The following is a 22,306-nucleotide window of genomic DNA, read 5'->3' on the forward strand; positions in this document are numbered from 1 at the left end:
ATTTAATCTTGTATGTATAATTTTAGGGTCTGCTATGTACAAAAGAATGTCATTTGGGAGTAATCACCTTTGCAACAAAATTTTTTCTGAATCTCCCCTGTCCCCCCATAGTGTGCTGCAAATTGAATTTTTTCTATCATTGTTGGTAGGGACACTTGTTCCTACCTTTGTATACAGAATATTGTTCTTTCTAGTCTTATCCTATGGTTTCCTTCCCTGCTTCTAGTTTTTCATTCTCAAGCAGGGACTGGTTAGTACCTGGGTGAATGTGTTATAAGGGAAACCTAGAAATCTGGAGTCTTTAGATGCCTTTGTCTCCTCATGCCCTGGGTTCCCCCTGATTGTAGCATGTTCTGAAACCTCTGAGGTAGTCTTACAAACAGACTTAGGGCTTTTTTTTCTAATCCTTCAGGGATCATTGTGCTTAATTGCCTATGACCTGGCGTCTTAACACATTCAAAGATTTTTTTTGTCTGATTTAATTGTTTGAATTGGAAGGTATTATTTCTACTTCTCATTTGAAAAATGTAAGGTTTTCAGTACCTTTTTAGTAACTAAAACTTTAGATATTATATATTAATCATTTAAAAATTTAACTAGGCAGTTCTACTAGAAAACAGTCTTCCTAAAATATTTGTACTGTCTAAAATTTCAACATGGAGACAACATTTTTAAATGTACTTTTTCTTTGTGTTTTGGTGTTGTCTTCTTATATGTCTGTGCACCAGACCCAAGCTGTTCACTTAGAGGACAGAACAGGGTATCAGATACTTTGAAACTGTCGTTACAGACAATTGTTAGCTGCCACGTGGGTGCTGGGAATTGAACCTTGATCCTCTGAAAAAGAAAAAAAGCAGTAAGTCTCTTCACCCCTAGGCCATCTCTCCATCCCTGAGGCAACATTTTAAATTAGAAGTTTAGTTCACGTAATGACAAAGCCATGTATCTGATAGCTTTAGTCACAGTTCTTTGTTTTCATTTTTAACAACTTTATTATCTATTTATTTAAGAAAATTATAACCCATAATTACCTGAGTATTCTATTGGAATGGAAAAATAGAATTGTAATTTTATATTTCAAATAGAACAGGAGCTGTTTGTTTATGCAGACATGTTATAAAGTACTTTTCTGTGTTGACTATGTAACTATTAAGCAAAGCTGTCATTTGCACTCAGAATTCTTTGTAACTAATCTGAATGATAATATTTAGCTTTACTTTTCCTGTCATGTTTTCTAACCACATAATTCTACAATCTTCATGATTATAAAAAGAATATTCAGATATATATGTGTTGTTCATGTAACTTACTTTGTGCCCCGCGGGTAACTTTGGTAAGTATTGTTCTTCTGCTGTTGTTACTAACTTGTTTGAGTTTGTTAAGAAAGAGTCTTCTCTGTAACCCAGGGTAGACTAGAGCTCATTGTGTAGTCATGGACTGTCCCCAAAGGCCTTGTCTGCCTTAAGTTCTGGCATAACAGGTGGAGCCTACCATTCTGACCGCCACTGTTCCTTTCTATAGAAACTGTTGCCGTTGCCATGATTAAGAGTTTTCAGTTGTTTCTTTGAGTGAAATAAGAAGGGTGGCATTGGTCTTTTCCATTAAATTCTTGCAGTTGCCATAGTTAAGAGTTGTCAGTTGTTTCTTTGAGTGTATAAGGAAGGGTGGTAGATTTCTCACAGATCATATATAGGAGAGTTTGTTAGTTTAGCAAGTCCTCCTCTTTTTCCTCTTTCAGACCATGGCTTTGTATATTACAATTGTTTTTATTTATTTATTAACAGGTACTTTGGAAGTCCGTCTTATGGGGTGCCAAGATATCCTAGAGAATGTGCCTGGACGGTCAAAAGCAACGTCAGTTGCACTGCCTGGATGGAGTCCAAGTGAAAACAGATCGTCTTTTATGAGCAGAAGTAGTAAAAGTAAAAGTGGAAGTAGTCGCAATCTCCTGAAAACCGATGACTTGTCCAGTTCAGTAACCATGCTTTTTAAAATCATGTCACAGATTAAAGGGCCATATCAGTGGAGGCAGACAAAAATGGGAAGTGTCCAAATAGGACAAAAAGTTTTCATTGCCATAATTTAAAAAAATTTAAATTTAGACAGGCAATAGAAAAACAACACATTTTACTTATTAAAAAATGAATGAGAATATGTGACAAATAACAAAATCATTTGAACATCACTCTTTATACCAAAATGAAGGGCTACAGACACTGTCTTTTCTTTCTAGTAGACTCTATCTTGGCTCTTCTAATAGTTTGGTGACCATTACAAACTGAACTTTTGGTAAATGGCTTTTGGATGAGATGTGTGCTGGGATAAATAGTGACTGAGTAATCAGTTTTGGCAGGGGACACATTCAGGGTTTTGAAAGCAAAAATAAGAGATTTAGGAACGTGTTGAATATACTAGTGAATAACAAACTATTCCTAAACATATAGCGAGAAGGAAGGCGATTCTAGAGAGTACAGAAGTAGCTTTCTTGTGTTTAGAGGGAATTGGGAGAGGTGTGCAAATAAAGAACTATCTAAGGCAGTAAGCTCTCTAACAAATGTAGCGGGAAACAATCAAATGGCTAATACGTTTACACGTAAGGGGAGTTGAATTACTTTCTTACGTATGCAAAATACCATTTAGTGTTTGTGTTTTTATCAGAAACAAGAATAATTTTTGAGGAACTATTAGGAATGTTTATGTATATAAAAGAGAACTAGTTGAAATTCAGACAGTTCAATATTGATTACAAAAAATCATTTTCAAAGAGTCTTCAGACTTTTAGTGCTATAAAACAGTGATAATTGTCTTTGAACAGTTTAAAGTTTTTAACCAAACTTAAATTATAATTACAGATGATGTCTGTGCTGTTTTGAAGCTAGACAATACTGTGGTTGGTCAAACTAGCTGGAAGCCTATTTCCAATCAGTCTTGGGACCAGAAGTTTACACTGGAACTAGACAGGGTAAGATAAGAAATTTTTACTTGAAAATAGTGTGATTTTTTTTTTATTGGAAGTCTTTAAGACTTGTTATATTACATTGTTTTGTGCTTTGATATAGAGTCTTATGTATGCCCAGGCTGGGCTTCTAACTCACAGGGGTCCTCCTGCCTCTGGGATTAAAGGCATACACCACCACATAGGTCCACAAAGATTGTAAAAGTAGCAGAGCTTACATGTTTCTGACATTACTCACCTTAGGGATGTATATACATTCATCCTAAGACATAGATATCTGATTGCTGTAATAGCTCCGGTTTCAATAATTTGAAAATGTGTAGTTTATGTCACCAAGAAGTCTGTGGTGTGAAATCTAGTACCAGAATATGCATATGTACGTACAGAGTATGTTAGTTAGCTCTGAGGTTACTTTGTATTGTTTTTCTGTGTAGCCCTAGTTGGGTCAATTACCGGTATTTCTTCTCAACCTGTGCTTGCATTGAGGACTTTGCCACTGCATGCTTAGCTATTTGTATTCAATAGTGTACAATCTTATTAGTCCAGTGATTCTTTCATAGCAAGATTTCAAAAGTGACGTTGAAATTATTCTCTGTTTCTCCAGCTGTTGTGTGTCAGTATGTCTTTCATGAATGGTCTGTTTCCGTTTAATAGAAGTCAACACTACATTCAAATCTGCAAGATGATAACTTTTTGATTTAAACCTATCCATTAGTTCTAGAGTATGTTCTAGGGTAAGTTTTAAGTTCTTCTAATTAGAAATCACAAGGGAATCCCATTCATCTGTAAGACCTGTCTTTGTGTCTCTACTCAGCAGCTCATATATGGCAGGCATTTTGTAGGACATAGATTTCCAGAGATACATAGTTATAATGTAATTCACAGGCTTACTAGTCATGATTTTACATTCTGGGCCAAGTATCTCATTGCTGGCTATGATTAGTCAAAACAGTCAAAGATAACTAGTAAATAGTTTAAAATCTGCACAGAAGTGAGGGAACAGAGATGTATATAACAGGTCAGAAGTGAGGGAATAGAGCTTTGAGGGACTATTATAGTGGAAATTATACTTGAACTGGGATCCAGTGTGGGAATACATATACAGATTGCTAAGATCCAAAGAATATTCCCAAAAGAAGAAACACATAACTTGCCTTATGCGGGAATTTGGAGTGTTGCCAGCAAAAACCCGAGATAGAGGTGTAATGTGAAGTAAAACAGCAGAGGCAGAGAGGTGCCACAGTGTCCCTTAAGAGAGTGAAAGGGTTTTTGTTGTTGCTGCTGTCTTTGTTTTGTCTTGGGTTTTTTTTTAGGGGGGGCGGGTAGTAGTGGGGATAGTTTTAAGATTATTTTGGTCTTCTTGCTTCTGATTCCCAAGTGTTCTACTGTGCCTGTAGGCTTTTAATAGGTGCTCGATCTCTGGTTTACTACAGTGAATGACCTGATAGAAATACTGTCTTTATAGAAGCTACTACTAGTCCACAGTGGAAAAACAATCTCTCATAAGCAGTATCCCAGAAGTAGAAAGGGGACAGTGAGAGGTGTTGACTGTATGATTGTATCTAGAGTATTGGTGAAGAATTGTCAGAGTGGTGAGATGTGAACTGTGCTGTTACATGTGAGCAGTCAAGGGAAATGGGCATTGTAATTTATAGAACCTTTTGAAGTTAAAGGAGTGAGGAGAAAGTTTGACTAGAAGTATCAATGGGGTTTTAGTTTGTGTCTTAACTCACTGGATCTCATTCATAAGGGTCTTTCCTGGGCAGGTCCTGGTTTTCAGAAATAATTCTAGTCAAGTAACAGTGTTTTCCACATGCTTAGAGAAGAGATTGGCTGTGCTGCATGACTTTGGAGCACAGAGCACAAGCCAGTAGATAGCAGATTCAAGTCTTTGAGTCCATTTGCTGTCTTTTAATTGTCAGCTAGTGTGGGAAGGTTTGTAGGTTTACCACTGCCCATTGTCTCGCTGTCTCTACATGGGTGTCAGGATGAACTACAGTAATGTCAGGTGGGAAGACTGCTACAGTGTATATATGATGCCTTTTATTATCCTGGCGAAGTTAGTCGTTCAGTGACTCACTCTAAAGCGTTTCAAAATTTGTGTAGGATGTGTGAGTGCTTGCTAACATAGGTCCATGCTCGGAGGCCAGAGTAGAACATCCTGTGTCAGCTGTTGTTCTGTCTTATTCCTTTGAGATAAAATTACTGTAAGAGAAATGAAACAGAATTAGAAGTGTTTCTTCCATTAAGATCCTAAGATTAAGAATAAATTGTTTGTAGCAAAATAAAAAACCATAAATAGTTTGAAATCATAAAACTGGATTCTCCTCAACATGAGCCTTTATTCAAAATTTGAAAATAGAAATGATATTTAGCAAAAATAGGTAATACAACTGAGATAAAGAATATAAAGTTAATGTTTAAATGGTTAAAGTATTTGGAAACTTGAGTGAATAAAGAATGATAAATCAAAATTAGTAGTCAGTTTTAACAATGAAATGAAATTGAAGATGTCTAGATTTCATTTTGACATAATTGGCAGGACACAGAAAATAAATTGTGTTTGACCATTAGTTGATGGGTTATTTGTTCATGCCCATGGGAAGAACTAATAGAACTTATAACAGTGACGAATGTTATGTTTGAAATTGAGGATAATGGCTCTGTAATAGAGCTAAAGAAGTTATATGGATTATAAAGAGGTTTTTTTTAAACTTATGAAAAGGAGGCCAAGAGACATGAAGGCTAGAGCAAGAAGGCCAACACACTAAGTAGAATTCAAAATGAAGGAATAGAGGGCGAGCATGTATGTGAATTTTCCAGAGTCAGTTATAATTGTGAATTATAGATTATAGAATCCAAGTTTCTAGAAGAATGAGTAATATACTCACATCTAAAAAGTAAAGAGGGGAGTCTGAAGTTGTTCAGAGTGCCTTTATGACAAATGGGTGGTTAATCTAACTTTGATGAATGAAGGCAGTTGGACTGCCATGAGGGGAAGACCAGTAGGAAAGTCTACTGGTTTTGTTTGGGAAATATATTCCAATTTAGAAATAGGTGCAATAAGTGTATAGAGACAGAAAGAAATGTAGGTTTGGAGTAAAAGGAAGGCTGTGGAAGAGTGTGTGAACATAACTTACACATAACTTACAATCTTGTAAGACTTAATAGTTCGTTTAGTTCAAGTTGTTTGCCTCTTTTCCTACAAGGGAGCAAAACAGTGCCTCTGTAGCAAGCTGACTTTTAAATTGTTCGTTGTCCCTGTGTCCTGTCTTTTTCCATCTGTAGAATGTCCTCATGACTCCCAGAGAGGACCAGACATTACTGTTTCCTCCAGGCTTCTGCCTTCCCTGTTCTATTCTTTGCCCCAATAGGCACATAACAGTGCAGTTCTTGAATTACTGCATGATGTACTAGAAGAAGAGATACCGGTAGATGAGAGGGCAGGAGCATGGGAAAGTCAGTGTGCTCTCCCTCTCTCCTTCACTTCTTGGCCTGGTTTCACAGCAGTGTCCATCTGTGGTGTCCTTCTGGGTGGTCCTCCTGTCAAGATCCATGCTCACTGGATTCTGATAATTATTGACTCTTGCTCCTACTTCCTAAGAGTGGTTATGACTTCTGCTCTGGCTAAGTTCTCATTCTTTGTTCTTTAATAACATCCTAATAAGGTTTTATTTAACTCTCTTTAATTTCCTTTTAGTTTGTCATCTGCTTGCTTGCTGCAAAAACACATGTTTTTCTCAGAAGCTTACCGAAGACCAGTAAATAGATAAGTGTTACATGCACTCTTGTAGAATTGTCACCATTCCTTAGCTTATGGATTTCCAACACTGAACTTTTTTTTTTTAACTTTAGGACAAACAGTTTGCTTTTTGCCTTTTATTTTTAGCAATGGCATTTCATTCTCCTTTACTTTAACAAAGCTCTCAAACTTTCACAAATTCCAATAATTTTTTCATAGTGTCTCTATAGGCCAAAACTTAAAAGGAAATCAATATCCCATGGTTGCCTCTCTTAGGAAGTAAGTGCCACGTGAAGCATACCTGTAATCCCAGGACTGAGAAGGTCGAGCAGGAGAGTTCAAGGGCAGCCTGGGGTATGCATAGTAAGAACCTGTCTCAGAAACAAAACAGTAAATAATTATTAGTTGCTGTTTGTATTTGTGTCCCAGGCAGTCAGTATCAGGGGAACAAGTGTTAAATCCTGTCCAAAATAGAGTTTTCCAAAGTTTGGAATCAAACAGATCCTCATGTCTTCTTTTTTTTTTTTTTTTTGTTTTTTTGTTTTTTTGTTTTTTTGTTTTTTTGTTTTACGAGACAGGGTTTCTCTTCTGTTGGTCCAGCCTGGCCTCGAACTCACAGAGATCCGCCTGCCTCTGCCTCCCGAGTGCTGGGATTAAAGGCGTGCGCCACCAACGCCCGGCCCTCATTTCTTCTTGCATGTGTTCTCTGTCTCTCTGTCTCTCTGTCTCTCTGTCTCTCTGTCTCTGTCTCTGTCTCTGTCTCTGTCTCTCTCTCTCTCTCTCTCTCTCTCTCTCTCTCTCTCTCTCTCTCTCTTTTTGTTATTATTGAAAAGGAAGCTTAGTAAAGATTTGATGGCACCAGGATGGACATAGCAGTGCTAATAGCGAAAGTGTAGACAAACTCACCTGGTGGTCATCACGCTGCACAATAGATGTCACTGTGTTCCCTCTGAAAAGTTAGCGTATTCCTCAGCAACCCAGGCTCCTCAACAGATCACTTGGAAATTCATCCATCCTCATGCCTCGTTGTGCTAGATGTCCCTCTTAATTTTTTTTTCCAATTGCAATACAGTAATATATTTGTTACTCTTCTGCCTTAGCTACCTGTAAAAGTGACTTGGTGCCTCATGTCTTTTTCTACTTATATTCTAGCTCTAGAAGGATAAGCCACACAGATTCTTCACTCATACCCACAGTTTTCTTTTATTCTTTATTTAAATTCACAGTAAAACAAAATGAAGTAGGAGCTGTATAATTAGCCACTATTGCCAGTTGGTGCTTAACTCAGGTCCCATTGCCCATCTTTTTGAACTGTACTGTATCCAGATTGTATTTTTCTTGTCCTTTGAGATTGCTTGGAAACCCTTGCACTTTAAAACTCACCTGTAGTTTCCATTCCGGACAGTGGTGGCATCTCTTTATGTAGAAGGCTTAGTTGATCTGTATGGTGTTCTGTGCCTCAAATTCTATATCTTTAGTCAGCTTCCCTAGAGTACATGGGTGATAGAGGTTAAAGAAAACTGACATATAGCTGGTATAAGTTATAGAGCACTAATAGTATCTCTAGGTCATAGATAACAGCTCAGTTTGGGAAGCATTCACAGGGAACAGTGAAAAGGGACAAAAAGTAAAGTTCTTGTCCCTGAAACTTTGTAGAACTCCAAGAAAGCTATCTTAGCTCTGTGAATTTACGTTGTGTACCAAATCTCAGATCTCTGTTTAGTTTTGTTTGGCACACAGACTAGAGATGGGGAGAAATCAATTAAGTTAGTTTGAATGGATTCACTAGAATGGATAGCAGCCTGAAGTGACTGGGGCAGCTCTCCACATAGTCCCACCGCTTCAGCAGACAGTAGTAATTCTGTAACTAACATTTGTGGCCCTGCAGTCTGCTTAATCTATAAGCCTTTGCCTCATACATCATCTTGATCCTTAGTAAGTCTTCCGGCTCAAAACAATGGAGGAAGATAGAAGCCAGTAAACCTCCATTCACCAGATGTAAAAAGGAAAAATAAATCTAAATTAGCAATCCTCAGTTTATTCTTCCTGTATTTGTAAAAATAACTCTAAAATATTTAAACCTTGTGTATGCATGTGATTTGTGTGTATATATATATGTGTGTGTGTGTGTGTGTGTGTGTGTGTACTCACCTAGGCATGCCTGCCAGCCACTTGCTAATCCTAAAATACTTATATTCTTATACTTCTTTACTCCAAGGTATTTTTTGCCATATTAATTATGAGTCAGAGATGAGATCCTGGGATCACATACCAAAAATTCTATTTTCTGATCCTTTCTTTTGCTAGCAGTGAGTCTGTATTAACTAGTCATTGTCACTCTGACAAAACACATGAGAAAACTCATCTCAGAGGAGGAGAAGTTTTCCTTTGGCCTACAGTTTTAGAGTTTGGGGTTCATAGTCCTTTTGGACTCAGGGTAAAGCAGACAGGATGCTAGCACACGAAGGAGGAAGGGCTGCTCTCCTCCTGACAGCCAGAAAGCAAGGAAAGAAAAGGGGCAGAATCCCAATATATGCTTCAGCTGTCCACTGCCAGGGTTCCTTCACTGCTCAAGCCCCGTCCTGAAGTCCCACCACTTCCCAGAAGCACTGCTGTCACCCAGGATAAACCTTCAGCGGGGTCCTGGGGCTGACTGACACTTCAGACCATTGATACAGAGTACTTCTGACATGCTCTGTCTTGACTTAGGTTTATTTCATATTGCATTTTCATACGTGTTTTCATTTTCATCAGCTAGTTACATAATTTAAAGTAAAAATCTATTATGTATGTATACTAGGAGCTTACATAATAAGATGCAGTTTCACAAATTGAAAATTTTTATATAAAAGAAGTAATTTATTGTAGAACCTAAAGGGAAATACATTTCTGTTTTATTGTGGATAATCTGCATAAAATAAAACAGTGAAAGCGTCTTGTACTTTCCAATTAAAATGTGCATAAATAATGCTTCAAAAATCAGTTCATGACTTTATCCCAAAATACAAACTATTGTCTAAGGTATAGTTAGTGGTAAGTTGTCAAAACCTTAAGTACGTTTTCACATGTAAACATTATTTATAATTACCCCAATGTATTCTCTTGGATATGAAATCATATATACTTAACTTGTTCTTATGGCCTGGATATTCAAGTCATTACAAATTTTTTATGTCTTTTTTAGATTATAGTAAATGAACATTTTTCTATATAAAACATGGGTTAAACCCTACCTTCTTTCCACTTGACACGAGAGTGCTGTTCTCATCAGTCTTACTGCCTTGTGGTAATCTTTTGAAGTCCATGGCCTGATGTTCTTACAGTACTCACAGTGTTCGGCACACATGAGTGCAGAAGGAAAGTCATCCCAGACCTTCTCTGTCCCTGTAGTGGGTCAAAGAAATGGGTGTTGACATGGGTTTCTGAGGGAAGCGCTGGGCCATTCCAGCAGCAGTCAACAGTATTTGAATTATTTGAATAAGAGAAACCTGAATGACTGACTGCGGTTCTAAGTGGGAGCGAAGCTTCTCTGGTTATTGATTGTTCTCAGTGTGTGTTCTGGCCTTGAACTTTAGGAATGCGTTAGCAGAGATTGTCTGAATATAAGTTTGTTTAAGTTAAATTTTGTAAGTGATAAAAATGATATATAATTGAAAAAAATTACAGTTTTATTTAAAGTAGTGCGGTTTGGGTGTGTACTTTGTTTATTGTATTTGTATTTCATATATTTTGTGATATTTTATTCAAGTGTGTGTCCAATGATGTCTTTTCTGTTTGTTTGTTTTGTTTTTTTTAATTATCTTAGTCACGTGAACTGGAAATTTCAGTTTATTGGCGTGATTGGCGATCTCTGTGTGCTGTAAAATTTCTGAGGTTAGAAGATTTTTTAGACAACCAGCGGCATGGCATGTGTCTCTATTTGGAACCACAGGGTACTTTGTTTGCAGAGGTAATAAATGTATTTTATTTAATGTGCATAACTATAGTAGAAATTGTTTGTGTCGGAGCATGATGCGGAAGTGGCAAGAATGTTATTCAAAAGATGGGTACCTTCAACTCTTGCTTCTCTGATGCACATTAGGGGTGTGACCTTGAGGAAAATCATTTATCCTCTCTAGGTCTGTGTTCTCATCTGGAAAATGAAGGGGTTGGAGTAAGTTATAGACAATATTCCCCTTAAGTTCTCAAACTTGGGAGTCTAGTAGATTGCATAAAACGTAATCCTTACTGTTTTCATGGCAACTAGGGTTTCCTTCACTACAGGTTACCTTTTTCAACCCAGTTATTGAAAGAAGACCAAAACTCCAAAGGCAAAAGAAAATTTTTTCAAAACAACAAGGTAATTACTAAGAATCAAATACAGCCTTTATAGAAAATCTAGCTGTCATTCTAAAAGTAATTGTGTTTTCTTTTTAGTGTTCATTTCTAACATTTTTAAGTAGTTTTTAAATATAACCTGAATAATAGAATCCATTACTCCGTTTCTTTGTTTTGTTTTGAGATAGTCTAGTAGCCTGTGTGACCTCGAATTATGCTGTCTGACCTTAAAATGATCTAAAATGATCTTGTTGCCTTTGTCTCTCATGTGCTTGGATTATAGGCATGCACCACCATGCCTGGCTTCATCACTGAGTTTCAGTAATAATAATAATTGTCCTGTCATTTCCCACCTACTCCTTGCTTTCTGAGCTTATTTGAAGCAAACACGATATCACTGAGTCCTATTGTTCATTACCATAGATGCTTTAAACTTTAACCACACCAAACTTCTAGAGTTACAAAAGAATCCAGACTTTATCTGTTTTTAAAATTATTTGTGATACTTACACTAACTTAATAAAAACCAAAAGTTAAGAACTGGAGAACTAGTTTTTAAATTACAAATTTTATTTGTTCATAAATTATAAGCTGATGAATATGGATTTTTTTAAATTATGGCTTTTGGTAATAAAAAATGATATTACTTATCTTGCTTTCGTTATTCACTTTATCTACAGGCAAAACATTTCTCAGAGCTCCTCAAATGAATATTAATATTGCCACGTGGGGAAGGCTAGTGAGACGAGCTATTCCCACAGTAAATCATTCTGGCACATTCAGCCCTCAGACTCCTGTGCCTGCTGCAGTACCAGTGGTTGACGCACGCATCTCGGAACTAGCACCTCCAGCCAGGTATATGTCTTAGAGGGCTTAAGTATATCATGCACAGCCATTACTGTGACTTCATAACACGGATTACAGTGACTGCACTCAGTCCCAGGCTTTTCCATGTAGAATTGTGAAACTACTACACTCCTGGTTTAAAAGAAGTTAGTTTGCTTTTATTTTGCAGCTACTTAAAAATAAAGACTTTGATTGCTGTTTCGGTAAATTGCTTTGTCTTCTGTAAGTGATTCTACAGTAACCAAATTGGACTTTGATCTTGAACCTGAACCTCCTCCAGCCCCACCACGTGCTTCTTCCCTTGGAGAGATAGATGAATCTTCCGAATTGAGAGTTTTGGATATACCTGGACAGGCAAGGCGTTCTAACTCTTCCTTCTAAAATTCCTTCTTAACATCGTAGTGACTAAAGTTTACATTTCAGTTAAAATTGCCAATATGAACTGTGAGTTTGTGTTTTGTTTTGGTTATTGTTATTTTGAGGGGGGTGGTTTTTTATGAGTAAATTTCCTCAAAGAGGTGAAGTTGATGGGAGATAACAACAGTTGGAACACTGTTGTAATTAGCCTCTGTATTCTCACGGGCCAAAAGGGATGCAATCAGCTGCATAAATTGGAAGATAATGTGTTGTTTTTTTCTTGGTTTTGTTTTTGTTTTTTTTTCTATAAGAACAAGTAACCAAATCTGAAATTTCTTCTCTAATGCTTTTGGAATTGTTTCTCATACTTTATGATTATCAAATATGTTTGTTTGTTTTACTGGAGGTTCCTCTAGCTTAATGAGCCCTTACTATTGTACAGGGTTCAGAAACTGTTTTCGATATTGAGAATGACAGAAATAACATGCGTCCAAAATCCAAATCTGAATATGAGCTTGACATTCCTGACTCAGGTCGAAGTTGTTGGAGTATTCGAGAGCTTGAGGAAAAAAGGTAAGGAACAAGTAGATGCAAAGCCTTGCTGATGTCCGCTTGGTTCTGCAGTTGCCTTACTTTTAATTATTACTGTTTTAGATCTCAACCAAGGTTTCAGTTCAATCTGCAAGACTTCAGGTGCTGTGCTGTGTTGGGGAGAGGACATTTTGGAAAGGTAATATATCAAAACTTAGGAGTGCATACAAGATTGGTAAATCAAATGAAAATTAATTATTTTAATCTTATTTCAGGTGCTGTTGGCTGAATATAAGCACACAAATGAAATGTTTGCTATAAAAGCCTTAAAGAAAGGAGACATTGTGGCTCGAGATGAAGTAGACAGGTCAGTTTTGTCAAATGGAAGTTTTTCTTTGAAGTGAGAGATTGAGTGGACAACTATAAATGTGAATTCCAAGAAATGTTCGATGATGTTGAAAGGCCATCACTAATTAAATACTGTTTTTCTTTCCAGTAACTTGACTCTGCCTTATGCTACGTTAGTGGATAGTAAGTAAAGACAGTGACCAAGTAAAGACAGTGGAATGTTTAAACTAATTCCATTACATTTTTTTTAAGTTGAGTTGTTAATAAAGTGTTAGCATAGAGCCATCACTCATTTTTGGTTTAATAAAACTAGTTGCATTTTAGCCTATGAAGCAGATAAATTGTCATTTCTTGATAATCCACAAATAACTTGATGATTAATACCATCACTTTTTGACATAGACCTTTATGAATTTTCCCTTCTCTGTGTTCTTAAAAAAATTATACTTAGTCTCTCTATATACACACATGCAGTGGCATATGTGTTGAGATCTTTTATGTGTATGAGTGTTTTGTCTGCATGTATGTCTGTGTACCATGTGTATACAATACCTATTGAGAGCAGTAGTAGAGGGTGTTGTATCCCTTAGGACTTGAGTTATACCATTGTGGAGCTGTTATGTGGGTAACAGGAATTATACCGGAGTCCTTTAGAAGAAAACCATTGTTCTCAACCACTAAGACATTTCTTCATTTGTTTGTTTTGGGAGGAAGTTGTTTGTTTTTTATTATTATATATACAGTGCTTTATTTGCATGTTTGAGTACAGGCTAGAAGAGGGAACCAGATCTCATTACAATTGGTTGTGAGCCACCATGTGGTTGCTGAGAATTGAACTCAGGACCTCTGGAAAAGCAATTGGTGTTCTTAACTTCTGAGCCATCTCTCCAGCTTGTGTCTTTTAAATTGTATTTTTTATTATAGTGCCTTACATTTCAAAGAGTTTAATAATGTATAAATGCTGTGGATACATCTTTATATGGTTACTAAAATGCAAGGACTTTAGGAATAAAAGATTAGAATTCATAATGTATTTTAATGTGATTCATACACACATACACATATGTGGAATTATTGTATAAAACTGACATGTTTGACTTTGTTGACTCCTCATGGGAGCCCTTACCTGTGAAGAGGAGTGAACTGGGAGGAGGTAAGGGGGGCAGTAGGAGGGGTTGGAGGGAGAAGTGGCTAGAATATAAAATGAGATTTAAAAGAATAAATTAATTATCTTGTTGACTGTGCCCTTTGCCTTATAAAAGCTTCTCAGTTTCAGAAGGTGCCATTTATTAATTGTCAATCTCAGTTTCTGTGCTACTGGTGTTATGTTCAGGAACATACCTGTACCAGTTAGTTCAAGAAGTTCTGTGTGGCTGGATTTATGTTGAGTTCTTTGATTCATTTGGACTTAAGTTTTGTGCATGGTGATAGACGTGGATCTATCCGCAGTCTTCTACATGCCAGCATCCAGTTATGCCAGCACCATTTACCGAAGATGCTTTCTTTTTCCCTTTGTATAATTTTAGCTTCTTTGTCAAAGATCAGGTGTTCATAGATGTGTGAGTCTATATCAGTATTTTCAATTGGATTCTATTGGTCTACTTGTTTGTTTTTGTGCCAATACCAAGCTGTTTTCATGACTATAGCTTTATAATAGCCCTTGAAGTCAGGGATGGTGATGCCTCTGGAAGTTCCTTTATTGTACAGGGTTGTTTTGGCTATCCTGGGCTTTTTGTTTTTCCATATAAAGTTGAGTATTGTTCTTTCAAGGTCTGTGAAGATTGTGTTGAGATTTTGATGGAGATTGCATTGAATCTGTTAGATTGCTTTTGGCAAGATTGCCATTTTTACTATGTTGATCCTACCTATCCAAGAGCATGGGAGATCTTTCCATTTTCTAGTGTCTTCTTTAATTTCTTTCTTTAAAGACTCAAAAGTTCTTGCTATACAGGTCTTTCTCTTGTTTGGTTAGCATTACCTGAAGTACTTTATGTTGTTTCTGGCTACTGTAAAGGGTGATGTTTCTCTGATTTCTTTCTCAGCCATTTATTGTCTGTATATAGTAGGGCTACTAATTTTTTTGAGTTAATCCTGACACTTTGCTGAAGGTGTTTATCAGCTGTAGGAGTTCCCGTGTAGAGTTTTTTCTGGGTCACTTATGTAAACTATCATATCATCTGCAAATAGTGAAAGTTTGACTTCTTCCTTTCCAATTTGTATACCCCTTGATACAGTTATAACTAAGCAGAATCCTTTATGTTTATGTTATATTTTGCCCCTTTAAGAATCCCATCGAGTTTTTTTTTAATTCCATGCTACTGCTTTTTAATTTTTGCTGTTGTTGTTTTGGGGACGATAAAGTCTCTGTGTGGTCCAAGCTGGCCTGCAAATTACAGTTAGTCCTGCTTTCCATGTGCTGAGATTACCGGCATATGCTCACTGTTCAATCATACCTCATCCCCCTTCCCTTGATCACAGATCTCTAAATTTGTTCTGTAGTCTGGGCTATATTGTTTTTATATTATTTTACTTAGATATGTGCCACTTTATATAGTTTACAGTAAATTTTAAGTAATTTTCTTTAAATCAATATCAAGTATAGTTGAAAACCAAAGTAATCAGTATTATCACTCAGTTTTCCTGCACAGTTGTGAGCATTCAGTTCATCCTTCCCGTACATGCACTGTGGTAACCACTCACTCTGGTTTCTTATCAGTCCATATTTTAACAGAAGTTGTTTCGGGGGGGAGGGAGGGAGAGAAAGAGAGAGAGGGGGAGGCAGGGAGGGAGGGAGGGAGGGAGGGAGGGAGGGAGGGAGGGAGGGAGGGAGGGGAGAATGTGTGTGTGAGATAGAATAAAGCCAAAGCATTTCATGTTATATGGGGTTTGAACAAAACTGGTCACTTAGTGGAACAAGGCATAAAATCATTGTTAATAAAGAAGGCTAAATAAATTTTACCTAAAAATAAATGTTGCATAAAATAGCAATGTATTAGAAAGATATTATATACTAATAGATTTAGGACCCTTTTTTTTTTAAGGAGAAATTGAATCTATGCTGTACTAGAAATTATAGGATACAGAAATTAAGGAGCTAGCAAGATGACTCAATGGTACTTAGCACACTCAGTACTAATATTACTAAATATTTTTGGAAGGAAGAAGACTTATTTTTCTTTGGCTGTTTAGGGAACATAAATGCTCCACATTCAGGGAGTTTGCCACATTCCTTTCAAGAACTTGTCTTGCTCTTATGGGGATTGCTGCAGACATTTGTATGTTCATGTTGTTTTCAAAGAATTCCCTTTTGAAATGTATAGAATTGTCTTTGCTTTCTAGTCAGTCTTCTAGATTCAATTTTTATCAGCCTATCTGTATCTCTCAGCTTTATATTTTATATGATAAAAATTTGAATTCTCAAGCTAATAAATTATAAATACTGTCCTTGGAATTACCATGGTCACAAACTTTATTTACTTATTGGGTCTCTATGTAAATTAACTATAACTACTAGCCCCATTGTGCCAGCCTGATATTATCATGTAATAATCTATGTATTCTGCTACTCATTAATATGTTTTCAGTTACCATAATATATCAAGTTGGATATTTTTCATAATACTGCAAAATATATTTTTGTGATTTTTTTTTTAATTTCATAAAAGTTTATAATTTGATTTTATGTCTTGGTAATTTTTTCTCTTAACAGCCTGATGTGTGAAAAAAGAATTTTTGAGACTGTGAATAGCGTCAGACACCCCTTTCTGGTGAACCTTTTTGCCTGTTTCCAAACAAGAGAGCATGTGTGCTTTGTGATGGAGTATGCTGCAGGCGGGGACCTTATGATGCACATCCACACCGATGTCTTCTCTGAGCCCAGAGCTGTGTGAGTATGCCTTAGACACAGACACCTGCCCAGAGCTGTGTGAGTGTGCCTTAGACACCCACCCAGAGCTGTGTGAGTGTGCCTTAGACACAGACACCCGCCCAGAGCTGTGTGAGTGTGCCTTAGACACAGACACCCGCCCAGAGCTGTGTGAGTGTGCCTTAGACACAGACACCTGCCCAGAGCTGTGTGAGTGTGCCTTAGACACCCACCCAGAGCTGTGTGAGTGTGCCTTAGACACAGACACCCGCCCAGAGCTGTGTGAGTATGCCTTAGACACCCACCTCACTCTCCGTGACTCAAGGGAGTAAAAGGAGACGTGACATTTACATCCTTGGCTCTTCTCTAATAAACATAGATCTTGTAATAAATAGTAGAGTTTCATATTTTTTGCTGAATACTTTTTGTGTTTATATACTCGGTTGTCCATGGTGAAATTTAATGAATTATCATTATTTCATGCTTGATAATTCAGAGTCAACTTTAGATTGTTTTTATTTTAGTTATTAGCTTTCCCCCTGAAGAATGTCATCCTAGAATCTTTAAAACAAATTATACTCAAAGATATTGAAGTGGTGGTATTTCATATTTTTAAAAATATTTGATTTGTGTTTTAAGGGTAAGATTGTGTTTATCATACTTCTCAAAGAATGCTAAAAATAATGTTATAGGTTGCTTGTCCATTACACAAAATGCTTGAAGCCAGAAGTGTTTTAGGTTTTGTAACAAAACAAATGGAAAACACAAAGTCTGGCATAGTTAGGCTTTTGTTTCTTCAGATATTGAAATTTTGCCAATATCCAGAATCACAAAATTCTGCAAGTTCTGCGCCCTCCCCCCTCCCCAAGTTCTTTCCATGTTATCCAAGCGAACCTTAAATTTGGTATGTATTCTGTGCTGGCCTCAAAAGTCATAACCAGCTTCTGTCATCCTCCCAAACTTTAGGGTTGTAGGTGTGTACCAGTACACCCAACTCTGAAACTGAATGTTGTATTATAGCCTTTCATATTTCAGATTTGGGGGTTGGGGATGTTCAACCTGTATTCTTATTGCCTCCAAGAAAAGAGATGGAAGAGAGACTTCAGGTTAAACCATTTTTTTAGTTCAACTAGATTGTATATTAAAGTTAGCTTATTCAACTAAATGAAAATCAAGAGTAGTAATCATTTTAGATTATAGGCTATAAATATATAGTGTTTATTTATTCTAATTTTACAACTTTTACATAGTGGAAGCCTAGGAAACTAGCTATATCCTACATACAAGACTTATCAGGCTTTCATTACTAGCCCCAGTCTCTTCCCTAGTGGTCCAGCTTTTCCATTGTAAGGCTCATAGTTGTTTTCCTGCTTATTTATTTTCCTGCTGTTTCTCTGGCCTGATACTCATCCAGTCTTCCTCATCTTATTAAATAGCAATATCATCTTCTGTGTTGTTCAAGCTAGACTGCAGAGTGTCACTCTTGATCCTCTTTTTTCCTCTCCTGTAACATCCATATAATTAGTTAATCCCATCAACTCTTTCCAGAATATTCCCAAAGCATTAGACTAAAAATCCAATAGTACTTTTATTGATTTTACTTTTGAATCATCTTAACTCTATTTTCTGCTTAAATCAACTCATACACATATAGCAATTTCTCTTCCACACCTTTGATTTTCTGTGTAACTGTTAGAGGTGTGTATATATAGTGATAGTGTCACAGTTTTCACATAGGAAAACAAGAGTTAATTCTGCTGCATAGTAGCATATTTTAAAAGCAGACTGAGTAGTAGAAAGTTGATAGGAATTCATTTTCCATATTTTTTCATTTCATGTGTGTGTCTGCATGTATGTCTGTGCACTACATGCATGCAGTGCCCATAGAATACAAAAAGTGGAGTAGGATCCCTGTAGGTGTTTTAAAATTTTTAAAGTGTGCAGTGTAGACCCTCCCTCCATTCAGGAGAGATGGTCCCAGGAGAATCCTGAATTTGGGTTAACCTGAACTACATGGGTAGTACCTTGATTTAAAAAAAAAAAACAAAAGTATATATTTTTATGCTTTTTACTATATTTACTGCACAGGGAACTATTTTTGTCAGTATTTTGAAGAAATAAAATTTGTTAAGCATTTACTCCTCTTATTAACAGAGTGGACCCTGTATCTATTCTGTTCAGTGTGGTACCTGGAAGAGAGCCTGGTACATAAGGTACCACCCGAGACTGTAATCAAAGCACTTTAGTTTTCATAGCCATGGTGTTTTCCAGTTGTGTGGCTCTAAACAGGTTTTTCTCAGCGTGGGCTTCATTTTCTACTTCTGTAAAATCTGACCTTTATTAATTTTGAAGAGAATCATAACTCTTTGTTTCCTGTGGAAACAAAGATATAATGTCCCAATGCAACATATTTTTCAACTTTTATTCTGAAGTGAAGACATTTTAAAAATATACAGGTTGGTTTAATTTAGTAGTTTTCATAATCCAGTGTCTCTCAGCAACTGTTGTTTTTTTTTTTTTTTATACATTATCAAAAGTACCATACAGGATCCAGATACCCTGTGTATTTCCTGTGGGTTTTTAAAATATATATATATATTACTTTGTATTTTTTAAGACTTCACTTTTACACTATTTTTTTCTATGACTGTCTATACCTTTTTTTCCTGTATCCATTTAAATGGCTTCTTGGTCAGGACCACTTTACTGCTCACCTGTAGCCTTTCTGATGTGTGAGCAAAGCCTTAAGCTGTTAGCAGAGGCTCCATTCGGCTCTGCCCACTTCAGGTTGTCAGAGTGGAACCTCATGCCTGCCGCTGGGCCTGCAGCCAGCCTCTGCCCCAGCTCTGGTAGACACGTCTACCTCTTAAGACAGCTGCACCTGTGTATGCTGCACGTACGGAGTCTACGCCTAAGCCTTCTCAGGCCCTATGTAGATTTATATGCTGCTCACTGGGCACCAAATGTAATGAGTCTTTTCTGTCCTGTCAGCCAGCTCCCAAATAATGACAGGGACTTCTTATTAACTTATTAATTATGAAAGCTCAGCCTATAGCTTAGGCTCATTCCTAACTAGATCTTGTAACTTAAGGGAACCCACTTATATTGATGTACATTGTATCATGAGGTGTTAACCTGTCTTTTATCTTGTTCCTCCAGTTTCCTCTTCATGTCTTCCAGCGTTTTCTGCTCACCTGGATTCATATCCTCGTCTCTCTCCCTGGAAATTCCACTTGTACCTTCTGCCTAGCTATTGCTCTTCAGCTTTTTATTACACCAATCCCAGCAAATACATCTTTATACAGTGTACAACTATACCCCAACACACAACAAACCCTTACTAGTTGTCAAGCAGCTTCCAAGTCTGTGTTCTCTTTCTCCTTTAAGGGAATGGCCTGTATTTGCAGACAAAACTGCTTTGCCACTCTTGGCATTCCATCCTTATAGTACATTGTAACTCCTTCTGTAGAACCAACTGAAAGCCCTCTCAGTGACTACCAGGCCAAGTGAATGCTATCCATTGCTATACCTATACTCTCAATTTTTAAATTCATAGCACATTGCATTATGTGTAGTAGGAATAAATAAATATTTGGAGACTTCACTAACTATAAAGTTATACATTGAACTATAAAAGGGTTAAAAAATAGTGAAGTTTATTAAACATTTGATTTAATTTTTCCAACAGATTTTATGCAGCATGTGTAGTTCTCGGGTTGCAATATTTACATGAGCACAAAATTGTTTATAGGTAAGTACATTTGTCTTGTTTTTACTAGCTTACTTCCATGTGAATTGGAATTTTGGATAATTAACAAGGATATTTTGTGTTTAACCAACTTTTTAGTTTTTTCCTATGTCATAAGTGAGTCCTACCCCAATGTGGAAACATAGGTTACCAGCATGAGAGTTGTGTGATGAGCTTCTTGATTCTTGGCCTTCTGCTCATTTCCTGACTAAAACAGTAAAAGTGTGAGTTGACCTGTAGTGACACAGTTCACCAGTAGCATTCACCTAGTGATTACATTTATTCAACTACTACAGAAAACTTGTATAGACCAATGGACCCCAGAGAGAGATAAACAGCTTATGCAAGAATGTAAACTACCATGCTGTTTCTCATTTGATGTCTTGGGTAACATGAACTGAGCATAATGGTAGATAGAGAGGTTATGATGTGTGACACCCTGGGTTTGATCTCCAGCACAATAATATATAAATGATTTTAAAAAAGTGCTGCCATCACCTGAACTAAAAAGTGTATTGCTGGTATAGCCCTTTCATATCCTGGCACTGGCTTCTTGTCAAACTGCAGAACAGCTTGTGTTCAGCGTCTGGTCCCTAGCCACACTGAGTAGTGCTACTCTACTTCACACTGCTACCCTGCATGGTACTGGAGAGCGGGCTCATTATAGGGCAGCAGCTCAGAAAAGGAATCTATAAACAGTGGTTTATTCAAACTTCTGGCAGTGTTTTTAAGGTAAAGATTTCCTCCTGGTTCTTTTTACTTAATAAAGTATTTTATTTTTAAGATTTGTTTATTATGCATAAATGTTCTGTTGCATGTATGCCTACACACCAGAAGAGGGTACCAGATCTCATTATAGATGCTAGTGAGCCACCATGTGGTTGCTGGGGATTGAACTCAGAACACAGCCAGTGCTCTTAAACTTTGAGCCATCTCTCCAGTCCCTTAAGAAAGTATTTTAAACTATCTTAATCTGTAATTGACTAGCTTTCTCATTATTTTAAATTATACTCTTTAAAGTTAAATCGTTATACTGTTAGCTTAAATTCTTTCATAGTGCATATAAACAAACTTCAAATTGTTACTCAGATTACTCTAAGTAAAAATTTAAACTTAAATAAAATGTATTTAAACTAATTCTGTACTTTAAAATAAATGTTTGAAGAGATAGAATTTTCATTTTGTAAATGCATTCTCATATATATATAACAAGAAAAAATTACTTAGGAACAATATTACTACACAAAAGAAAGGAAAATGAAAGCATCCTATGCTATAACTTGGAAGACAAAGTTCCCAGAAGACAAAATCGGACTCTTCTTGAAAATAAAAATTGTGTTTTGTACTATGTGGCTTACTGATTTGTTTTCATCCTTCCACCTTGAACAGAGATTTGAAGTTGGATAATTTGTTGCTAGATACAGAAGGCTTTGTGAAAATTGCTGACTTTGGTCTTTGCAAAGAAGGTAATTGAACCTTTTAAATTTCCTTTGTAATAGATTATTGTACCTTTGTACTTTGGTAGTTTTTTTTAATGTATTTTTAGTTTTAATTTACTCCATTAAAGCATTTGGATTGTTCATATAACCCAGTAAC

General features: G+C 36.6%; 1 protein-coding gene across 2 annotated transcripts in view; it reads left to right on the forward strand.

Moving 5' to 3' along the window:
• Pkn2 (protein kinase N2) overlaps positions 1-22,306 on the forward strand; it is a 98,071-nt gene that overhangs the window by 69,508 nt on the left and 6,257 nt on the right. The window contains exons 7-18 of one of the 2 annotated variants that reach the window (XM_040751672.1): positions 1,785-1,970; positions 2,853-2,962; positions 10,504-10,647; positions 10,962-11,037; positions 11,696-11,870; positions 12,089-12,215; positions 12,661-12,791; positions 12,873-12,948; positions 13,025-13,116; positions 16,807-16,983; positions 20,651-20,713; positions 22,100-22,176. In XM_040751672.1, coding sequence (XP_040607606.1) covers positions 1,785-1,970; positions 2,853-2,962; positions 10,504-10,647; positions 10,962-11,037; positions 11,696-11,870; positions 12,089-12,215; positions 12,661-12,791; positions 12,873-12,948; positions 13,025-13,116; positions 16,807-16,983; positions 20,651-20,713; positions 22,100-22,176 — 1,434 coding nt within the window. The remainder of the gene's footprint in view (positions 1-1,784; positions 1,971-2,852; positions 2,963-10,503; positions 10,648-10,961; positions 11,038-11,695; positions 11,871-12,088; positions 12,216-12,660; positions 12,792-12,872; positions 12,949-13,024; positions 13,117-16,806; positions 16,984-20,650; positions 20,714-22,099; positions 22,177-22,306) is intronic. The other variant, XM_040751673.1, reaches the window with a different exon arrangement.

Source organism: Mesocricetus auratus, unplaced genomic scaffold (assembly GCF_017639785.1).
Source record: "Mesocricetus auratus isolate SY011 unplaced genomic scaffold, BCM_Maur_2.0 Super-Scaffold_100009, whole genome shotgun sequence".
Lineage (NCBI taxonomy): Eukaryota > Metazoa > Chordata > Mammalia > Rodentia > Cricetidae > Mesocricetus > Mesocricetus auratus.